Genomic DNA, 21,134 nt, shown 5'->3' on the forward strand with positions numbered 1-21,134 from the left:
AGACAGTGTGGTGTGTGCATATGCCATCAAAATTACTCAGGCTTACAAAAGAGCAGATCCTGCTGTTTGCCACAGCATGGCTGAGACTAGAGAACACTATGCTAAATGAAGGAAGACACACACAGAAAGATGTTGCACGGTTTCATAGATCATCCACAAGGAAAAGAAATTAAATATATAAAAACAGAATAAAATGGCAGATACCAGGGGCATAGTGTGGAAGACAGGGGAGTAAGAAGACTCAGGTCTTAGGGTAAAAACATAAAATACATAAAATGAACAAGTCTACAGATCTAATACATATTGTGAGGAAAATTCAATATATTGCCTGGGGATTTTGCTGAAAGAGTTGACTCAAGGTACACATATACACACACACTCACACACACACACACACCCTACACATATACATACATACACAATATATATACACATACATTTACACACACACACATATATAGCACACACAAACACACATATATCCCTTCCATGTGAGATGATGGGTAGATTTTCATGAACACAGTAACCATTTTTTTTTTATGGTTTATTTAACCTGTATTGGTGTGAAGGTGTCAGATCCCCTGGAACTGGATCTTCAGACAGTTGTGAGCTGCCATGTAGGTGCTGGGAATTGAACCCGGGTCCTTTGGAAGAGCAGTCAGTGCTCTTAACCACTGAGCCATCTCTCCAGCCCCACACAGTAACCATTTTCTTACATATATCAAAACATAAACTTTAAGTATACAAATAAACTTTTTTATTTATAAAACATTTGAGGACTGAAGAGATGTATCAGTGGTTGTGCTGGCTAGTTTTATGTCAACTTGACACAAGATAGAGTCATCAGAGTGGGGGGACCCTCAACAGAGAAAATCCCTCAATGACTCTGGGCTGTGGGCAAGCCTGTAGGAATCTCCTTAATTAGTGATTGAGGAGGGAGGGCCCAGCCGTTACAGGCAGTGCCACCCCTGGGCTGGCGGTCCTGGGTTCTGTAGGAGGGCAGGTTGAGGAAGCCATGAGGAGCAAGTCAGTAAGCAGCACCCCTCCAAGGTCTCTGCATCAATTCTTGACTCCAGGTTCCTGCCCTGCTTGGGTTGCTGTCCTGACTCCATTCAGTGATGAACAGTGATGTGGACGTGTTAATCAAATGAACCCTTTCCTCCCCGAGTTGCTTTGGGTCATGGTGTTTCATCACAGCAATAGTGACCCTCACGAGGACAGTGAGTGAGCACACTGTACTGCTCTATTGGAGGACTGGAGTTCAGATCCCCACACCTGTATCAAGTGGCTCACAAGGGCCTGTTGTTCCTGCTTCTAGAGATCTAGCACATCCCTTCTGGCCTCCGTGGGTACACATACACATACACACACACACACACACACACACACACACAGAGAGAGAGAGAGAGAGAGAGAGAGAGAGAGAGAGAGAGAGAGAGAGAGAGAGAGAGAAGACAATAGGTCTTTTAAAAGAAATTTAGATTAGGAAAAAAAGACTTAAGAGGTGGGAGCGAGGGGGCTGGAGAGATGGCTCAGCGGTTAAGAGCATTGCCTGCTCTTCCAAAGGTCCTGAGTTAAATTCCCGGCAACCACATGGTGTCTCACAACCATCTGTAATGAGGTCTGGTGCCCTCTTCTGGTCTGCAGACAGAATATTGTATACATAATAAGTAAATAAATAAATATTTTTTAAAAAAAAAGAGGTGGGAGCGAAAGACTCCATGCTCACGTGACAGCGGTGCAGAAGAAGCCCTCAATCGCACCCCGCATTGATCTTGGCCATGAACAGAAAGAGATCAGTAGGTGGCACTAAAGAAAATGCCCATCATAAGCAGGTTAAGCATTCTGTTTGCCTGTGTCTCGTGGAGATGCTTCATAGACCTGCAACTGAACTAGTACTTTGGGTCTGGGAGATTAGCTCCCTGGCAGAGGGCTTGCCTAGCAACTGTGAGGTGCTAAGTTCAATTCTCAGTACTACAATAAGTAAATAAATAAATTAGCTAGCATCTTCATTCAAAACTGCATAGACACTTAAAATAGAAAGTAAAGACGTTTCGCTGGGTTGTTTCTCTAGCAAGCTCAGTCTGTTTCAGGGGAAATCTCAGTGAATAGCTTTTTAGCTAATGAGGCCACACGAGCGGTGTGGGGTTTGGCCTACCAGCGTTCACCTCCGCTTTCATTTCCTTCATGTCCTCGCTCATCTGTAACTCCAGTTTGCTGATCCGCCCGTGCACCTTCTCCTCTTCCGGCTTCGTTCTCGGTCCCTCCACGTTCTTCTTCTGGCTCTCTTCGATTTTGTCAAGCCTGGCTGACATCTGGCTGAGCTTTCTCTCCATGTCTCTTTCACTGGCTCCCTGAGGTCATGACAAGAATTATACTTGGTTATTGCAAAAGAAGAGCATATGTCTTGTTTCACATGGGTCATAGCGCTTAACCATCTGCAGGGACCAGGACCACAATGGTGTCTCATTGTCCATCCTGTATCCAGTCGCAAAGGTCACCCAGAGTAAAAATCTACGTTTCCTTCTGTCTCCTGAGTTTGGTGTGGCCATGAGATCTAGCCAATGAAGTATAAGAACAAGTGCATGTAACTGCCTCCAGAAAAAGTTAGAGTACACTTGCTGTAGATCCTTAATTCTTCCCTTTTACCATTCAGTCAATGGCTGGAACTCTTCTAGCCACTCAGAATCGTGGGGACAAGCGCTGCTCTCTGAGCCTGGCAGAAAGCTAACCTAAAAGGATTCTGGATCACTGAAGACTGACAAGCCCACACCTCAGGTTTGTCCTGAAAAAGGCACACCTGGATTTGTTTTACATGAGAGAGAAATAAGTTTCCATCTTAACGAATTCCCCATTATCATGGAGTTGACTGTTAGCTTAAGCCAATGGGAAAATCCAACAGTAAACCACAGACTCAGCACTCCACAACTGCGTCAGGATGCATCCAGGCACAACAATGAGTAGATCTGAGAAAAGCAGGGGACGCGTCAAGGAAACGATGTGGAATGCTGACTACTTCCTTGTCTTTGCAGTCCACTATACTACATTTTGTGAAACTCTGCATCCAGAGGCTTTAGGGACACCAAGCTCTCGTCGGGGGTGACATGACAACACTCCTGTGTGGCTCTGGTGGAAAGCTCAATGAATGCTCCGCACCTGGAGCAAGCAGTCAGCCGGGCAAACCAACGCACCAGTCACTTCTGCTCAGGCAAAACCCCATGGGAGGAAGCTGGGAGAGAAAAGAGAACCCAGCACAATTTGCCTGTCTAGCACCAGTTCCCTAAACCTGCTGGTTTTAAATGCACGGCTTTTTGAAGATTTTTTTTTTGGCAGTTCTGCAAACCTTAGCTCTTTGAGAGAGGGGGACGGAGGCAGAAGAAGATGGAAAGAAAATGGTGAACTCTGATCTGCTGCCCTGGGAGAGGAAAGGCACACTGTCGTTATAGCGCATTGGAGGGACCTGGAGGGACAGAGAGCCACTCAACCCTGGTGAAAGCAAGAAGTAGGTCACAACATAAATAAGCAAAAACCAGAAAAACAGGATCAAGTAGGTGACTAATAGTCTTATTTAGAAATGTGTGATAGACAATTGGGTGCATTAAAGTCGTGACTTAAAAAACATTAACTGAAATGTTCAGTTTGCCCTTTGCTAACCAACATCAATCAAAGCACTCCGTGTCTTTATGAAGAATATAAAAAACAGGGAATAGAGGGGGTGCTTGGCTGGGGGCTTTGGCTGGGTGATAAAGTTCAAGATTAGCAGATATGATGGCTAGTACTAATTTGTTAATTTAACAGAATCTAGAATCGACTGGGAGTCAGGCCTCTGCGTGTGCCTGTGGGGGGTTATTTTGATTTGCTTGAGGTGGGAAGAACCAACCCTTGTGGGTGGCACCATCCCCTGGATAGGACCCCAAACTGTGTAAGTGGGAAGAGAGCTGAGCAGTGACCTTTCGTCCCCCCCCCCTGCTTCCTGTAGTGGAGGCAACATGACCAGCTGTGTTGCATCCCTTCCACCTTGACCCCCTCATCATCCCAAAGTGGACCCTTGACCTGTGGAGCCGAATAAATTTCTTCTCCCTTAAGATGTTTTTGCAGAGTATTTTCTCATAGCAACAGGAAAAGAAAATAAGATAGCAGGTATGAGAATCGAGGTTTGAACCCCAGAACGAAGGAAGGAAGAGAAACAGAACGGGAAAAAAAGAAAAAGAAAAAAAAGAAAGAAACAGAACAGGATGGGAGAGGAAGAAGGGAAAGAAGGTGGGGAGGAACGTGGAAATTACTCAAAGGCAGGAATGCTTGAGCAGCTTCGGGTAGTGCCAAGTGAATGTGTCCTGAGTCCTTAGGTGCTAGTGAGACACTGCAGGCCCCCACTCAGTATTTATTATTCAAAAATATTAATACCTACACTGTTTTCCTTAACAATCAAGGAAAGATGTTCGATTTTCTGTAAAAGTTCTTTCTCTATCCGTTCTTGTTCTTGTTGCAGCCAACTCCGGGCAGATAAAATCTGGTTGCTGAGCTCCTCGACTGTACCTTTAAATCTAAAACAGAAATAAAAGAAAGGAAAGAAAAGGCATGTAAAGAAGTTGGATGTAAACAGTTTTGAGTATGAGAATGGCATTACCTTCTTTTAGAACTATGTGCCACATGGAGCGAGTGGAGGATGGAAACATACAACAGAAACTCACCTGATGGTGCTCCTACCCATGATGGTGCTCCTACCCTTCTGATGATGCTTCTACCCATCTGATGGTGCTCCTACCCATCTGATGGTGCTCCTACCCACCTGATGGTGCTCCTACCCATCTGATGGTGCTCCTACCCACCTGATGGTGCTCCTACCCATCTGATGGTGCTTCTACCCATCTGAAGATGCTCCTACCCTTCTGATGATGCTCCTACCCTTCTGATGATGCTTCTACCCATCTGATGATGCTCCTACCCATCTGATGATGCTCCTACCCTTCTGATGGTGCTCCTACCCATCTGATGATGCTCCTATCCTTCTGATGATGCTCCTACCCATCTGATGATGCTCCTACCTCTAGGACCTGGCAGCGCTGGCACTGAGGTAACACAGTCATGCAGAGATGTCAGGGGCTAATAACCCTTACAGTTCTAAAGGTCTCCTTGCTCTGAGAACACACCATCCTTCATCTCCTTTTCCAGAATCCTCCCCCCTACCTACACTCCCCCTCTTTGTATCTCCCAGGACTAGAGGCTGGCTTGCTTTCTCTCTCATGTTTTCTATTGCTCTTTCCCCATATGGACACAGTCTAATTTAAACCAGTAGGAAATAAACTACATAGTGGAGCATGCCTGCAATCCCAGCACTTGGGTGGTAATGCCAAGAGGATCAGGAGTTAAAGGTCATAGTTAATTCAAGGCCAGTTTGGGATTACTTGAGACTTTGTTTCAAAAAAACAATCAAAGAGGAAAAGGAAAGTACCCTACAACATTCCATCCCTCTAGAGGCCTCCCTTCCACAATTCTTAAAATAGCTATCAATGCATGCTACTTCCTTTAATCACTTTCTTCTTATTTATATTAACATGCAATGAAAGCACAGAATATATAAAGATATATGTAGGTGTGTAATAAATGTAGATATATGATTTAAATAATAGAACACCCATTAAAGTCACTAATTGTTCTGAAATGTCTATTTTTTGTTTTCTTATATAAGCAGTCTTCACATGTCACTGGAGCACATGAATTCCTAGATAGGGATCACATGTACTAGCCTCCCTTGTAGCTAGGTGTATTTGATGGTTAATCTACTGTATCATCTTGATTGGATTTGGAATCACATAGGAGACACACCTTGTGTGGGAGGGTGTTCCTAGGGGAATTTAGTGAAGATGAAAGACCCACTCTGAATGTGTAAAGTACCATCCTATGGACTGGGGTCCCAGATTGAATAAAAGGGTGGGGAGGAAGTATACTGAGCACCAGCATTCATCTTTTTGGCTCTGATTATGGATGCAATGAGACTGGCCATGCTATGTTCCTGCTACATGTTCATTACCATGGTGAATGGTATCCCCACAAACTGTGAGCCAAACTGTCATCTTCATTCCTTAAGTTGTTTCCTTTAGGTCACAGCAATGAAAAAAGTAACAGCTACAGCGCAGTATACAGTAAGTCAGGTGACTGGCAGTGCACAAAGGAGAGAAGACCATGGCTCTGGTCACATCCTTCACAACAGAGCTGTTGTCTGGATTGTCCCTCTGTAGGGACAAGACTACAGACAAGAGCAAGGACTGGAGCTGGAGAGGCTCCATGCTGAGTCGTCAGAGCTGCCCTGTCTGTTCTGGAACACTGACCACAGAACACTGAACCATCCTGTAGCTGAAGTAATACAGCTCTCCACACAGATTGAGACACTGGCCACCACCAGGACTTAGAAGATGCAAGTGTCAACCAGTCATACTCCCCTAGAGGTCAGCCTTGCCAGGATTTGCTATTCTTTACCAGTGCCTTCCTCCCAGGACTCCAGGGATGATGTCAGGCTTGCTTGGATGACCTACTCATTTAAAAAATCTTTTTTAGGGGGGCTGGGAGAGGGCTCAGCAGGTAAAGCCTTCGCTGTGCAAGCATGAGGACCCGAGTTCTGGGCCCCAGAACCCATGTAAAGCCAGAGGTGGTCTATAATTCCAGCACTCCTGTGGCATGATGGGAAACAGACAGGAAAGCCCAGAAGCTCTCAGGCCATCTAACCTGGAGTGCGCAGTGGTCAGCAACCACAGACCCTCTGTCAAACAAAGTGGGAGGTGAGAACTAACACCCTGTGTTTCAGTCTGACCTCGACATCTATACCATGGTATATGCATATGTGTGTGAACACGCACACAGATTTTCTTTAAGGCATTTTTTTTTCTAATACTGGGGATTCAACCTATGGCCTCACTCAAGCTAGGCAAGCACTTTACTCTTAAACTACATTCCCAGATGAAGATACTTGGTCGCACGATCAAGTTCCTTCCCTTAAAAGCTAACAAACATCTCCACGTGGAGAATTTGGGGGAACCATTATTTAACCTACCATAACCACATTCCTAACCCTGAAGCACCATTAATAATAATACAGAGCACCCTGCTTATCTGTCCTTATCTGACACCTGACCATCAGCTCCCTAAACTGTACATTCTACAGGATTAAGAACAAGGTCTGTTTTGTTTTGTCTTCTTCTTCATTACTAGATCCATGGTCTCTAGGAAGTGCTCAGCGAATTCATGGAAAAAGTGCTCACTGCACCGACATGAGAACCAGAGTTTGGATGCCCAGAATCCATGTAAAAAGCTAGACATGATGGCTTGCTTCTCCAATGCCAGCAATGGGGAGATGGAAAAAGAGTCTCGCTGGCCAGTTAATCTGGCAGAATCAGTGAGAGACTCTGCCTCAGAAAAGTAAGGCGGAGCAAGATAGAGGAAGATGCCCGATGCTGACCCTTACCTCCACACACTCAGGCACCCATTCGTCTCACCCCCCATCACATACACACATGTATATACCACATATATATATACACCAAAATATAACAAATAAGCCAAATACGCATTGAATGAAGAGATGGACCATCATCCAACTGCTAGAAGCAATAATTATGAAGGAAAAGTGACAATATGCCATACGGAAACCTTTTCTTTTAGCTTTCATTATTGTTTTCACTCTGTGTGATAAATAAAAACCAGCAGGTGGGCAAGAGAGATGGCTCAGCCGTTAAGAGTGCCTGCTGTTCTTCCAGAGGATGGGAGCTCAGTTCCAAGCACCCATATCTGGCTGCTCACAACCCCCTGCATCTCTAGCTCCAGGGGATCCAATGCCTTCTTCTGGTCTCTGTAGGTACTGCACTCATGTGCACTTATCCACACAGACATAAATAAAAATAAAAATAAATCTTTAAGACAGGCAAAATTGAAACATTATATTTTAAAATCAAAGCAAGAGGGAGAAAAGGTGAATTTCACGAACTCAGAAAGAACTTGAGAAAACCCTTTACAAGCTGATAACTGACTTAGTATCCAGGAGCTGAAGCTGGTGGTTGCTGTCTCTGTGGGACATCTTCAGTTTGGTACTCTGCTCTGAAATGGACAAGTCCACTCTGCTCAAAAGCTGAGAAATCTGGAAAAGAAGATTGGATTATAAAGATCTCACATCATGTCTTCAGGGACCATTTCAGAAGACATGCCCTATGCTCTATGCTGGCCAATGGCATTAAAAGTCACTTTACTAAGTTCATTTCACCTCCTCTTTCCGTGTATGTGTGTGTGTGTGTGCGCGTGTGCGCGCGCACACACATGTACTTGTGGAGGCCAGGGGTCAACAGGAGTTGTCTTTCTCAATCATTCTCACTTTATCTTTTGATGCAGGGTCTCTCACTGAACATGGAGCTCTCCTATTGGCTATCTTTTGATGCAGGGTCTCTCACTGAACATGGAGCTCTCCTATTGGCTATCTTTTGATGCAGGGTCTCTCACTGAATAAGGAGCTCTCCTATTGGCTAGAATGGCTGGCCAGTAAGTTCTAGGGATCACCTGTTCTGGGTGTACCACAGTGGCGAGGTTTTTTAAAACATTTTTTAAAGATTATTTATGTGTATGAGTTTTTGCCTGAATGTATGTACTCCAAATGTATGTCTTGTGCCTGAGGAGGTCAGAAGAGTGTGTCAGATTCCCTAGGACTGGAGTTACAATTGTGAGGTCCTATGTGGGTACTGGGAACTGAGCTCAGGTCCTCTGGAAGAACAAGTGCTCTTAACTGCTGCGCCATCTCTCTAGCCCCCGCAGTGCCCAGCTTTTAGGTGGGTGCTGCAAACCCAAACGGAGGTCCTTTGGCTTGTGCTCATGGACACTTTAACTATGACACTATCTCCCAAGGACACTTTAACTATGACACCATCTACCTCGTCACTGTCTTTGTCTTTCATGCACACCCAGCAAAACTCAAAATAGGGAGTACCATTAGAATATACATCATGCGATGAGTGCTAAACTCCACAGCTCTCTAATGGGCAAGCCCAACTCCTGCCCAGGGCGGGCACCTCTACCAGCAGCAGTACAGTCATCGTTACCTTGCAATTCCACCAGCACCGTGGCTGCCAGTCACGGAGGGTGTGATTTTTATGGCTTACAAATGCATCAAGGTTCCAGATGGACCTCCTTGTCGAGGGAAGCCCCGGAGAACAGACTGTGTGAGCTATATCCCTCTACTCCTTTCTCCATTATCTACTTGTGGTCTTGGTGCTTATTTGGGTTTTGTTTACACTACAATTTAATGTTAAACTAGTCCTGTATGAAATGATCACATTTTCCAAACGTTAAATGGTGTTCAACATTCCTTATTTAAAGAGTCATGCTATTTGTAAGATCTGGATCGATAACAACAACAATAACAACAACAAACAACAATGCCTCTTTCGATGGACCTCTGTGTTGTGCTCGCCTTGGCTGCCAGAAAGCAATTCTTCTGGTGTAATAATCTTGTTCTCGCCCACCCACCTCCATCCTACCCCTCCCCACTCACCCCCACCCTCCCCACTCTGGTACTAGGAACTGAACCTCGAGCTTTGTAAATACTAGGCAAACACTCAGTCTTAGCCTTGTCTTTAAATGTTTTTAATGTTTATTTCCTTTGCGTGTGTGTGTGTAGATGTGTACACATTATAGCTCATGTGTGGAGGTCTGAGAACCACTTGTAGGAGACAGTTCTGTCCTTCCATCACGTGAGTTCCAGAGCTTGGGATCCAGTCATCAGGCTTGGTGGCGAGGACCTCAACCCACTGGGGCATCTGTCTTTCCTTTTTATTTTGAGATACTTAGATTGCTCAGGTTGGTCTAACTCATACTTTAGTTCATAGATGACTTGATTGTGGGATCCTCCTACCTCAGACTCTAGACTATCTGGGATCGTAGACCTGTGCTGTAAAGCAAGCCCTGTTCATCTTAAAAAACAAAACAAAAAACCACCACCACAACAAAAGGCCTGCCTGCCTTTCAAAGTCTTATAATGACCTTGGGGTTATTTTGTGTTTTCTGTTTTTTAACATAAGTAGCTTTGGTACCTTGCTGAAGAGAGGTGAAGTTAAGGGGTATTTTTTATCTAGTAAATTACCCAGATGCCTCTGTTTTTCTAGACTAGCCTCTGGTTATGTAAAGAATAGTAAATGAGGCAGATGCTGTGGGAAAGTCCTTAGAAGTTTGCACTGTTACAACAAAAGGAAGCTTGTAAGTAACAAAAGTCAACGGACCACCAAAATCTGACAAAGTTGGGGCTGGAGAGATGGCTCAGTAATTAAGAACACATATTCCTCAGAGGTCAATCCCCAGGACGCACGTCAGATATCTTACAGCTACCTATAATCCAGCTCCAGGGAAATCCAAGCTCTCTGACCTCCGGGGGAACCTGCAATCACGTACACACACACACACACACACACACACACACACACACATACACACACAAACGGGTGAAATGCTGAGAGTTTTGCCTTGTGGAGGAAATTATAAATTTCAAGGTAAAATACCCTAAGATTCCCTTTCCAGCTTACTTTCTAACTTTGACCTGAGACCGCATAATGAGTCAGCACACACAATGAGTCCCATTGCACGTAAAGAAAGTCTGTAAAGAACGTCTGGGGTATATGAGTTGTTTTATGAATAAGGGGGAAAAAAATTTAAATTGGCACTGTACCAAAATCTTTCTGCGATCTGGCTGCCAGATTCATGAAGGGCCACGCCAGCAAGACAAAGGGAAGGAAGACAGAAAGAGCTGGTGATTTGCATAAACCCACACGGGGGACTTGGGCTGGCTGCTCTGGCAACAACCAAGCAGCACCCTGTTCTTAGCTGAGAACAAACTCCCTGCTTCTTCTCTCTTCTTCGGTCCCAGCCGTACCTGTCCTTCTGCGTCTTTGATTTTTGTTTCCAGAACCAGTTTGGCTGCTTGCTGCTCCTTGTTCAGGTGCTGGAGGCTCTCGTAGGTCGTCTTGTGCTCTGCCGAGAGTCTGGCTATGCTGGCGTCGCACCTATCCGGGCAAACAACACACACCCGTTAAAGTTTAAAAGCATGTGAAGTAGCTGCCTTGCTGTTTCATCCTGTAACATGCACTGTGAGATGCAAGGCCTCCTCAGAAACTGCGCTACTGGGCTGTGGAGAAGCCTCAGACAGTAAAGCAAGAGGAACCGTCTGATCCTCAGGATGTCAGATGGGGGCTGGAGAGACAGCTCTGTGGTTAAGCGTGCAGACTGCTCCTGCAGAAGACCCAGGCTCAGTCCCCAACATCCATGTCGGGAAGCTCACCACCGTCTACAACTCCAGCTCCAGGAGATCCAGTACTCGGGCCTCAACAGGTACCTGAGCTCACATGCACACCTACACAAAATTAAAAGTAATAATTTTTTTTAAGCCAGGTGAGACAGTGTGCACTTGTAAACACAGCAGTGGGGAGGCAGAGATGGGTGGACCTCTTGGGCTCTGCCAATCTAACTTACTAGGTAAGCCAAGGCCAGCAAGGGATCCTGGTGTTTTGTTGAAAGTGGCTAGTGAGATGACTCAGAGGAAAGAGGGATGTGTGTCCAGACACAAGAGCCTGCATTCAATCCCTGGGTCCCACAAAGTGGAAGGAGAGAACCAACCCCCAAGAGTCGTCCTCTTACTCCCTTCCACACTGGCACCATGGTGCGGACCCCAAAATACACTTGTGTGCGCATGTGCACACACGCAGTTTGGGGCCAGCAGGATGAATCTGTGGGTAAAATGCTTACTGTGCAAGTCTAATGATCTAAGTTCAATCTGCAGAACCCACAGAGTGGAAGGAGAGAACTGATTCCTCTCTCTCTCTCTCTCTTGTACACACGCACACATACACACACACTCACACAAAGTTTAAAAACAAAAACAAAAGCAAAAGGCGATGGCTCCGGAGAGTAAAGCCTGGTGCACACACAATGACGAGTGAGGGAAGTGGGCAGGGGGAAGGGAAGGGAGGAGGAAGGAACTCAAGTGTCCCTACCCACAATGATTTCCAAGTCTGATGCCAAGAGAACCTGGTAAGGGATAGAATGGACTTCTAACTAATGATGTTTAAAGATAACTAATCATGCAAAAGAATGAAGCTGGAGCCCTACCTCACACTATGTGTGAGAGGCTGCCTCGGGGCTGGAGAGATGGATCAGTGGTCAGGAACACTTCCAGACAACTGGAGATCGGTTCCCAGCACCCACATAGGGCTGTATACCCCCCAGCTCCAGGGGACCTGTCACCCTTTTCTGGTCTCCATGGGCACTGTACACACATGATACACACATGTATGCGAGCAAAACACTCATATACATACATAAAATAAAAATAAATAAATCTTTAAAAGATGTAAACATACAAGGCTTCCATAAACAATATTATCAGCCGCATTATTTATAGTAGACAAAAAGTAGAAACAGCACACTCACTCAGTTTATAAAGAAACAAAACATGGTGTCTCTTAGCCACAGAAAGCAATGATATACCCACACACCTTACACAGGTGGACCCTGAAAACACTATGCGAAGTGTAAGGAGCTGCTCTTAAAGAACCGTGTGTTAAGGATGAGTCCACTTAAAGGAAACATCCAGAGAGATAGAATTTTCTGGTTGCCATGGATAGGGGTTGAGAGAGCAGATAAGGGAGAGACTGCAAACGCCATGGATTTCTTACTGGATTGTTCAGATGTTCCAAGGTTAGTTGTGATGGCTACACAGGGGGCACTCCAAAGCCCATTGAACTGCATGCTCTAAAGCTTTGTTTTTAAATTCTGTGTGTGTGTGTGTGTGTGTGTGTGTGTGTGTGTGCATGCGTGCATGTGTGTGTGCCCACGTGAGTGTAGTTCCTGTAGAGTTTGGAAGAAGGCATCAGGTCCCCTGGAGCTGGAGTTACAGGCAGCTGTGAGTCACTTGACTCGGATCCTGGGACATGAACTTGGGTCCTTTGAAAGAGCAGCAAACACTTTAAAACATCTCTCCAGCTGTTCTGCCCCATTGCTGCTTATGTGTTAATTATATCATAAAAACTCTATAAATAAAATTATCAGAAAATTATATATAATAAATTAAAGACTAAAATATAAAATTATATATCAAAAATAAAGAACAATAGAAAGACAGAGGAAGGGAGGGAGGAAGAAGAGAGGGAGAGAAAGTGAGAGCGAGAGGAGGGGGTGGAGTGTGCCGTGTGTTCCCGTATTTCCCACTCTGATTCCCAATCGCAGGTTTTGGGAACACATGGGTATTTTTCCTCTATCACTCTGCCACTAGACATACCCCACAGCCTATCAGAGAAGAAAGAGGAAGTGACCACTGAGTTTTGGGGAAATACAGACAACGTGCCAAACACAGGACCAAACGTTCCAGTAGGAATTGGGAAGCTAAAAGGGAGATTTTCTTCAAGAAAAAAATGGAAAAGTCTCCTGCCACATCCTACGTAAAGAGCACTGTGCTGAGCAGAATGAGTGTCCCTCCCCTTCAAGAAGAACCTGCCTAACCTAGATCGACGAGTGAGAAGCGAGGACCTGTTTGCTGTTAACTCGATTACTAATAAATCCACAAAAACTACACATTCAAAAAGGAAATGACATGCCAGCCTAGTCATTTAGTAATGCCACTTTGAAAGCTAGACTTCTGCAACACAATTATGTAATCAATGCACGAAAGTCGAAATCTTGCCAAAGAGCTTTTATCTCACATGAATTCATCTCAGCAAGGTCTCATTAGCTTTCCGAGAGACAGATATAGCCACCAAACAAATCTAAAATATCTGGTGCTTCTAACAAACACTTCGGGTGGGCTTGGAACCGAGGTGTTTGTTAACAGGGAGGAGCAAGCTGGGTGGAGAAGCTGAGGAAACACTGAAGCGAAATGGAAGATTCCTGAAGGTATTTCCCGAGAATTCTATGTCTGGGTACAATGTCAGAAAGATGACGTCAGTTTCCACGGTCGGCTGAGGTGCGGAGAGTGGCCTTTTGTGGCACTCTCCTTCCCTCCCTGCTGCCTCAGTCTCCACCTGCACCCATGGTGGTGTGGTGGCTAACTTAGTTATCACCTTGACTGGACACACCTGTGTGGGGTTTACCTGATCAGGTGATTAGAGGTGAGAAGACTCTCCCCCACCCCCACAAGTGTGGGGCACCTTCCGGAGGCAGCCCCGATGAAAGGAGGGCTGAGGGGAAGCTGTGCTTTTTGCCTTCTTGCCTTTGCGTCTTACTAGCGAGGTCATCTGCCCTCTTGCTGCTGCTGCTGCAGCCGCCTCTCCCACTGACATCACACTTGGGCTTCTTCGGGTTTCCAACATGGACAGAAGACCAGTGGCTCTCCTGGAATCCTCCAGACCTTCAGCACTGGAGTGAGGCTGCTGAGACATCCAGCCTCTCAGGTTAAGAGGCTACCAGGTGCTCAGCCCTTCCTGCATGGAGACGACCATTATCTAACTGTCAGGCTATACTGTATAAACCAATCTAATCAACACACACACACACACACACACACACACACACACACACACACACACCTGCTCCACCTCGTGGCTCTCAAGTCCTCCCAAGGCCCTGCTGTTCTCTGAGTTTGGGGTCTTTTAAAAGCCAAACAAAAACAAGGACTCCACAGACAAGAACTCGGGATCTTTTCAGTCCTACTCCGGCAATTTTTCTAGCTCAATCATTCACCCAACGTGCATTTATTCAGGCTCCAGGCACCTGACTCTGGACGTGAACGACACAGAGCCCCTCTCTAAGACAGTAAGGAAGACAACAGAGTGACCCGATGGAGCTTAAGTGGAGGGGGTGCTCTGCAGAGTCAGGGTGTCAGGAAAGACTCCAGAGGAGAAGACATTTGCACTACTCTTTGAGGTGGATGAGGAGAAGAGGAAGAGGAAAGGTACTCAGTATGGCAACAGCACGTGCCAAGGCCCAGAGGTAGGAGAACGGGCTTCTTTAGAGATTGACAAAGGATGGGGCGTGGCTAAAGGTGCAAGACAAGGGTAGGGAGAGGTGAGGCGATCAGAGGTGCCCACCACCAAGAGTCAGACTTCAGAAACTACAGTTGGGTTCATCCTGCTGCGAACAACAAATGACAGACAGGCCAGGCATGGTGGTACACCTTCTATCCCAGCACTCAGGAGACTGAGGCAGGACAAGACACAAAGCCTGTTGGAGCTACAGAACAAGACCCCATTCAACTGCCAATAAAGAAAAAGAAGGGGCTGGAGAGGTGGCACAGCGCGGCGCCTACGAGTGCTCACTGCTCTTGTAGAGAAGCTGGGTTCCCTCCCTGGCACTCACACTGTGGCTTACAACCTCCTGTACCTTCAGTTCCAGAGGAGCTGATGTCTTCTCACGTCCACAGGCTCTCGCATGCACATGGTGCAAATAAACACTCAGGCACACAAGTGCACATTAAATAAAGACAAAACAGAAAGAACAGTAACAAAGAGCCACCGTAGAGTGGTCACTGCCTCCATCGTCCTGTCCTCACAACCCTCCTCCAACCATTAACCGACCTTTAATCAACAGCTGCCAGCACATATACCCAACATACAAGGCACTAGGTATCTGCACAAGTGCACCTTAACGTGGCTCTCTCTGCTCTGAAGATGCCCTGGACTCTGGGTCTCCTGTCCTTAGGTCCCATGCTCACCTGTGCTCCTTGTCAGCCCAAGCTGGCTAGAAATGCTTCTTTGCTCCAAATCCCCATCATTAGCTACATACTTGTACTTGACTCTCGGTAGCAGAAGAGGGCAGAAGAGGCTCACACATAGGCTCACAATTTCATCCCACCCAGCTAAAATAAACATAATCCGGACGACAGGCCTCTTGCAGCAATTCTTAAACATCGGTGCACCCAGAAGCCAGGGATCTCATTAGAAACAGGCTCCATTCAGCAGCAGTGGGCTGTGACAACCGCGGACAGTGCTAGCAAGGTCCCGGGGAAGAACCAGGAAAATGGTTCAACGGGCAAAAGCACGTGCTGCTAGCCTAAGACTTGGACTCCCCGGGACACGTGTGGTGGAAGGAGAGCATCGACTTCTGCAATTATCCTCTAATCTCCACACGTGTGCCACAGTACACACACTTTGTAGATGCTCACAGGCAAATACGTGAGTGCAACTGTCAATAAAATACATTTTTAAAAATCGCAAGAAATACTCCGTCTCTCGGTCCGTGGAACACCTCCAAGTAAAGAGAAAATCACTTTCCACGTTGACGGAAAAACACACTTCTTAAAATTTCCAGCCTATGAAATTCAATACTTGCAGGAAATAGAACAAAAATAATTATAACAAAGATGAACATTTTAGAAGGCATGTATTATTTGATTCAATGACCAGACGTGACAAATGACAATGACCAAATGACATCAGCCAGCAGAGGGCGCTCTCTGATCATTTCCTCCCAGGAAGACCTGGCCAGCTTCAGGAACTCTGTGTGTGTGTGTGTGTGTGTGTGTGTGTGTGTGTGTGTGTGTGTGTGTGTGTGTGTGTGTTGTGATGTGTGCGTGCATGTGTGTAGAGAAGAGGACAACTCTGTGGAGCTGGTGCCCACCTTCCATCCTTGCACCTTCACGAGGTTGCTGGTATGGAACTCAGGTTAACAAACTTTTACAGCAAGCACTTTACTCCCAAGTAAAAACTGCTCTTAAAGAGAAAAGTCTCCAACATTTGAACCCCTCTGTGAATCACCTAGGAGACACACCTCTGGACCCGGCTGTAAGGGCGTTTCCAGAGAAGGCACATGGAAGAGGGAGACCTACCAGAGTGTGGGCAGAACCTTCTCAGGTCAGGGGCTGGGGTCCCAGGCTGAATAAAAAGGAAAACAATCAGGGGTAGCAGCACCAGCCACCTCCCTCTGCTTCTTTCTTGACTGTGGACGCCGCGAGAACACACACCTCATGCTCCCGCCGACATCGTCCCCACCTGATAGCCTTCCCCGAACTGTGAGCCGGAACAGCCCTTACATTCTCAAGACGCTTCCATGGGGCACTTTGAGCGCAGTAACTGGTACACCTACCTCGCAACTCTTCCTCGAAGATCTCCCAAGCCAGAGAGCTGGCGCATCTCCAGCGTCTTTAAGGCAGAATTAGTTCCATAGCTGATGTTGTCCCTGGCACGGATCTGCTCCTGGAGAACCTGGGCAACATAAAGGTCACTCGGGGTCACTGGCAAATTCACAGCTGTCCTCACAACATTTCATAATTCGGGAAAGTACATGAGTGCACAATCCATTGTTTCACAGGGAAGCTTTTTGTTTGTTTAAAACTAAGGGTCTCACGGCTAGCCCTGGCTAGTCTGGAACTTGTTATATAGATTCAGGCTGACCTTGAACTCACAGCAACCTGCTGGCAGATAATTCTCTTTTCAGTGGTGAACTGATAAACACAGCTGATTGTAGAGAGCCAGGAGGCATAGAAAGAGGTATAACTGCCAACTAAGACTCCCCTAATTTACCAATAAACCTATGCTTTTTGATTTTTTTTATTATTTTTCGTTAGTGTAGAAGGGATTTTATTTCTAGTACAATATCTGCTATGCCTTAAGCTGAATGTAGACTTATTTGTCTTTTGAGACAGCATCTCACTGGCCTCTGATCTGCCCTCCTCCTGCCCCAGCCTCTGCAGTACAGGAACTACAGGCATACGTCACCATTCACAGCTCCTGTTGTTTTGTTTTACATTGTTTTAATTTCGGCTTTGAATTTCTCTTTGGTTTTAGGATCTCTGAGTATCTACGGATTACTTAGCACTAGAGGGCTGGCCTGGTGGCACAGGTGTGTAATCCAAACCCTCAGGAGGCTAAGGCAGGAGGATTCGGAATTTGAGGCTAGCCAAGGGGACGTCTTCAGATTCTGTCCTAAAATCTAAAACTGAAAATCGTATTTATTTTAAGATTTTGTGTGTGTGTGTGGGGGGGTGTTTTTGTTTATTTACAATTTTAAGTTACATTTTATTTGGTGGTGAGTGAGATGTGTGGTCAGAATACAACGTTTAGGAGCCGATTCTCTTTCTACCACATGGGTGCTGGGGATCAAATTCAAGTCTTCAGGACTGTGGCAAGTGCCTTCTCCTGCTCGTCTGTCTCACTGGCTCCGTCTTTGCTACTTAAGTCTCACTGCACTGGCTCACAATAGTCTGCAGGGCATTTCACGTTTTTAATAGAGTAAGTTTTGCTTTGTGGCACATGACTGAGTTGTTGGGTTTTGACTTATGTATGTGTGGTGACCTCATGTATGTGGGTGCCCATGTGTAGTTGGAATTTTATTTGGGGCACCAACCAGCTCCCAAATAAAGACACAGAGACTTATTATTAATCATGAGTGCTCGACCTTAGCTTAGGCTTGTCCCACCAGCTCTTTTAACTTAACTTAACCTGTTTCTATTCATCTAAGTTTTGCCTCAGGGATTTTTTACCTTTCCTTCATTCTGTGTGTCCTATTTTTCTACTTCCTCTGAGTTCGTCTGTCTGGACCCTGGTGTTTCCCTGTCGTCTCTTTTTCTTTCTTCTCTGAGCCTAAATTCCTCCTCCTCCTTTCCCTTCCTGTCTAGAAATCCCGCCTGTATCTCCTCCCTCACTATTAGGCATTCAGCTTTTTATTAGATCAACCAGGTAGGCAAGGTAAAACAGCAACACATCTTACACAATTAAACAATTGCAGCACATCTTTACATAATTAAGCATGTGCAACACCATGAAATCCAGACTAGGGTCTCCAGTGCTCTGGAACTGGAGTTATAGGTGGCCATGATCAGACTGAGACAGGTGCTGGGAACTGAATCAAGTGGGACCCCAGAGCCATCTTTTCAGCATCTACAACCCCACTCAGGTTTTAAAAACCCACTTTAACCCGGAGCTTGGTGAACTTTTCAAACTTTTTTTCAACTCATGCATAATTCGCCTGGGTAACTAATGCTTCCACTCTTCCCTGCCATTCCTGTTTTGGCACTTGGCTGCACCAAAATTTGCCCTTCTGGACAGTTAAATTCCATTCTGAATTTAACTGTCATCTCTCTGAGGTTCCTTCCACTTTTCCCTGGGATTCACTAAACTCTTACGTTCAAGGCAGTAGTTTTGCACTACACTCTCAGGCCCTGAATATGTGAATTGCTTTTATTCCTGGCCCACAGGTTCCCTCTGTTGGAAAGCATGACTTCCTCCTCTGGATACTGGGCTTTTGGATGAGATGCAGCCTTTCTTTCTCTGCTCATTGGAGTGCTTGGTGGGAGTTCCTGAAAACAGTGGCAGCATCAGTGGGCTGGAGGTACAGTGAGCGGAGGACCTGTGTGCCAGGTCCTAGCCAAAGGCTGAGAGGTGAAGTTGGCCCCTGCTCTGGAGCTGCCTCTACGGTGTCTCCTCACTTCCCTCTCAGGGTAAGAGACTGGCTCAGTCACGCAGAGGAAGGCAGTGACCCTGGCTCCTCCTCAACACTTCAGGTCTCGCTCTGTGACTTCGCCAGATTCGCTGCCACTGCCAGGCCCTCTTGTCTGTGCCGTTCAGGTACTCAAGGTGCTCAAGAAGGTGGCACAGAGACTGGGGCGAGCGAGGAGGCAGGCAGGACCAGTGCCCTTACCTCCTGTGCCAATATAGGGGCTTGTTTCCCTGGCTTTGTTCAGTTTGGTAACAATGGAGTGTAAATTGCACTGGCACTGAAAATGGAATTTGCAATTGCCAGACCCATTATTTCCTAAGGTTCTTAATTTTTAATGAATGAACCTGCTCTATGAAAAAGAATGTGAACCAGCTACAGTCACCTATGAATGACAAAATGTTACTCATCTGAGCACACTCCTGCAAGGAGACTTCAGATCTGACTAATTCATCTCCGGCACTCTCCCACTGATGAAAGGCGCTGGTGGAGCGCTCTCTCTCTCTCTCTCTCTCTCTCTCTCTCTCTCTCTCTCTCTCTCTCTCAATGGGCTCAATGGGAATTGATGCCTATTAGAAGCAGTGAAGAGAAAGAAATACTCAGGCTTTCTATTTGGGCTTCTTCAAACTTTTGTTGAGAATAATAAGACACAGGCCATGATGCTCAAATGCCTCGGAGGTACACACTTGTCACCCAGAAGGCCCCTTCCACACGCAGTGTCCCCGGTCCTGTCCCCAGGAAGACAAAGCTAAGGAATGACCCTGAAGGTGGATGCCAAAGAGACACAGGGCTCTCCTAGGTACCACTGCAATTAGATGCTAAGAAACTCTGGCTTCGCTTTGGTTTTCAAACCCTTAATAAAGAAAATGGAAATGAATTCACAAAAGAGGTGCTTAAAATAATTAAACACAGTCAACATGTCTGGCAACCAGAGAAACAGAACCCATCCAGTGGGGGCTGGGGATGGCGTTCAGTTGCTAGAGTGCCGCAGACAGAGTGCTCACGAAGCCTTGTAATCATCGGAGCCCTGCGCAGCAGTGGCACGGCAGGTTCCTACCCACCCCTGACATGGCAGCGTCCTCGGTAATCCCAGCACTGGGACAGGAGGAAGGAAGATCAGAAATTCAAGACCTTTCTTGGCTACTAAGTAGTGATTTTGAAAGATCCTGAACCACTCTGGGGCAGATGCTAACAGTGGGCGTGGCTGAGGGGGTGTGGCTTGAGGGAAGCTGTGGAGACAGGGGTGCGAGATAGGAAGGCAGGGGCTTAATGGAAGCTTTCTATGCTCTCTGTTCCATTGTGCTGCGAGCCTAAAATAGCTAAATAAAATAAAATAAATAAAAATAAAAAATCTTAAGGTTCATGCTTTATCACATGTTTGTTTTGCTGTAGTAGAGACTGAACACAGAGCCTTATGTATAACACTTACCTATACAGCCAGCCCAAAATCTGTTCAAGAAAAATAGGCCAGGCAGTGGGGGCACATGGCTTTAACCCAGTATTTAGGAGGTAGAGGTAAGGTGAGTTCAAGGCCAGCCTGGTCTACAAATCGAGTTCCGGTATAGACTATTACACAAAGAAACCCTGCCTCAAAAAAAACAAAAACAAAAAACTCATAAAACAAAAAGCAAAAATAAAAGAAAAAGAAAAAAGAAGAAAGAGAAAAGAAAGACCATTTGTTTATTATGGCTCAGTTGGTAAAGTGCTTTTCAGGCAAGAAAAATAACCCGGTTGGGTCCCCAGCACCG

General features: G+C 46.0%; 1 protein-coding gene and 2 long non-coding RNA genes across 5 annotated transcripts in view; 2 read left to right on the forward strand and 1 right to left on the reverse strand.

Annotated features, from left to right (window-relative positions):
• The window catches only part of Fam81a (family with sequence similarity 81 member A), a 63,539-nt gene that overhangs the window by 9,111 nt on the left and 33,294 nt on the right, over positions 1–21,134 (reverse strand). For 2 of the 3 annotated variants that reach the window (XM_048423667.3, XM_048423665.3), the window contains exons 4-8: positions 17,038–17,156; positions 10,901–11,030; positions 8,022–8,128; positions 4,409–4,544; positions 2,159–2,354 (exon numbers count right to left, since the gene is read on the reverse strand). In XM_048423667.3, the coding sequence (XP_048279624.1) occupies positions 2,159–2,354; positions 4,409–4,544; positions 8,022–8,128; positions 10,901–11,030; positions 17,038–17,156 (688 nt within the window). The remainder of the gene's footprint in view (positions 1–2,158; positions 2,355–4,408; positions 4,545–8,021; positions 8,129–10,900; positions 11,031–17,037; positions 17,157–21,134) is intronic. The other variant, XM_085689290.2, reaches the window with a different exon arrangement.
• LOC125393291 (uncharacterized) lies at positions 3,289–9,414 on the forward strand. The gene is made up of 3 exons (XR_015737672.1): positions 3,289–3,502; positions 4,490–5,074; positions 7,207–9,414. It is a non-coding gene; the product is annotated as an uncharacterized LOC125393291 (long non-coding RNA).
• On the forward strand, positions 11,026–20,756 carry LOC146894589 (uncharacterized). Its single transcript, XR_015001777.2, has 2 exons — positions 11,026–11,355; positions 19,148–20,756. It is a non-coding gene; the product is annotated as an uncharacterized LOC146894589 (long non-coding RNA).

The sequence above is a fragment of the Myodes glareolus genome, chromosome 4 (genome assembly GCF_982192425.1).
Source record: "Myodes glareolus chromosome 4, mMyoGla1.1, whole genome shotgun sequence".
Lineage (NCBI taxonomy): Eukaryota > Metazoa > Chordata > Mammalia > Rodentia > Cricetidae > Myodes > Myodes glareolus.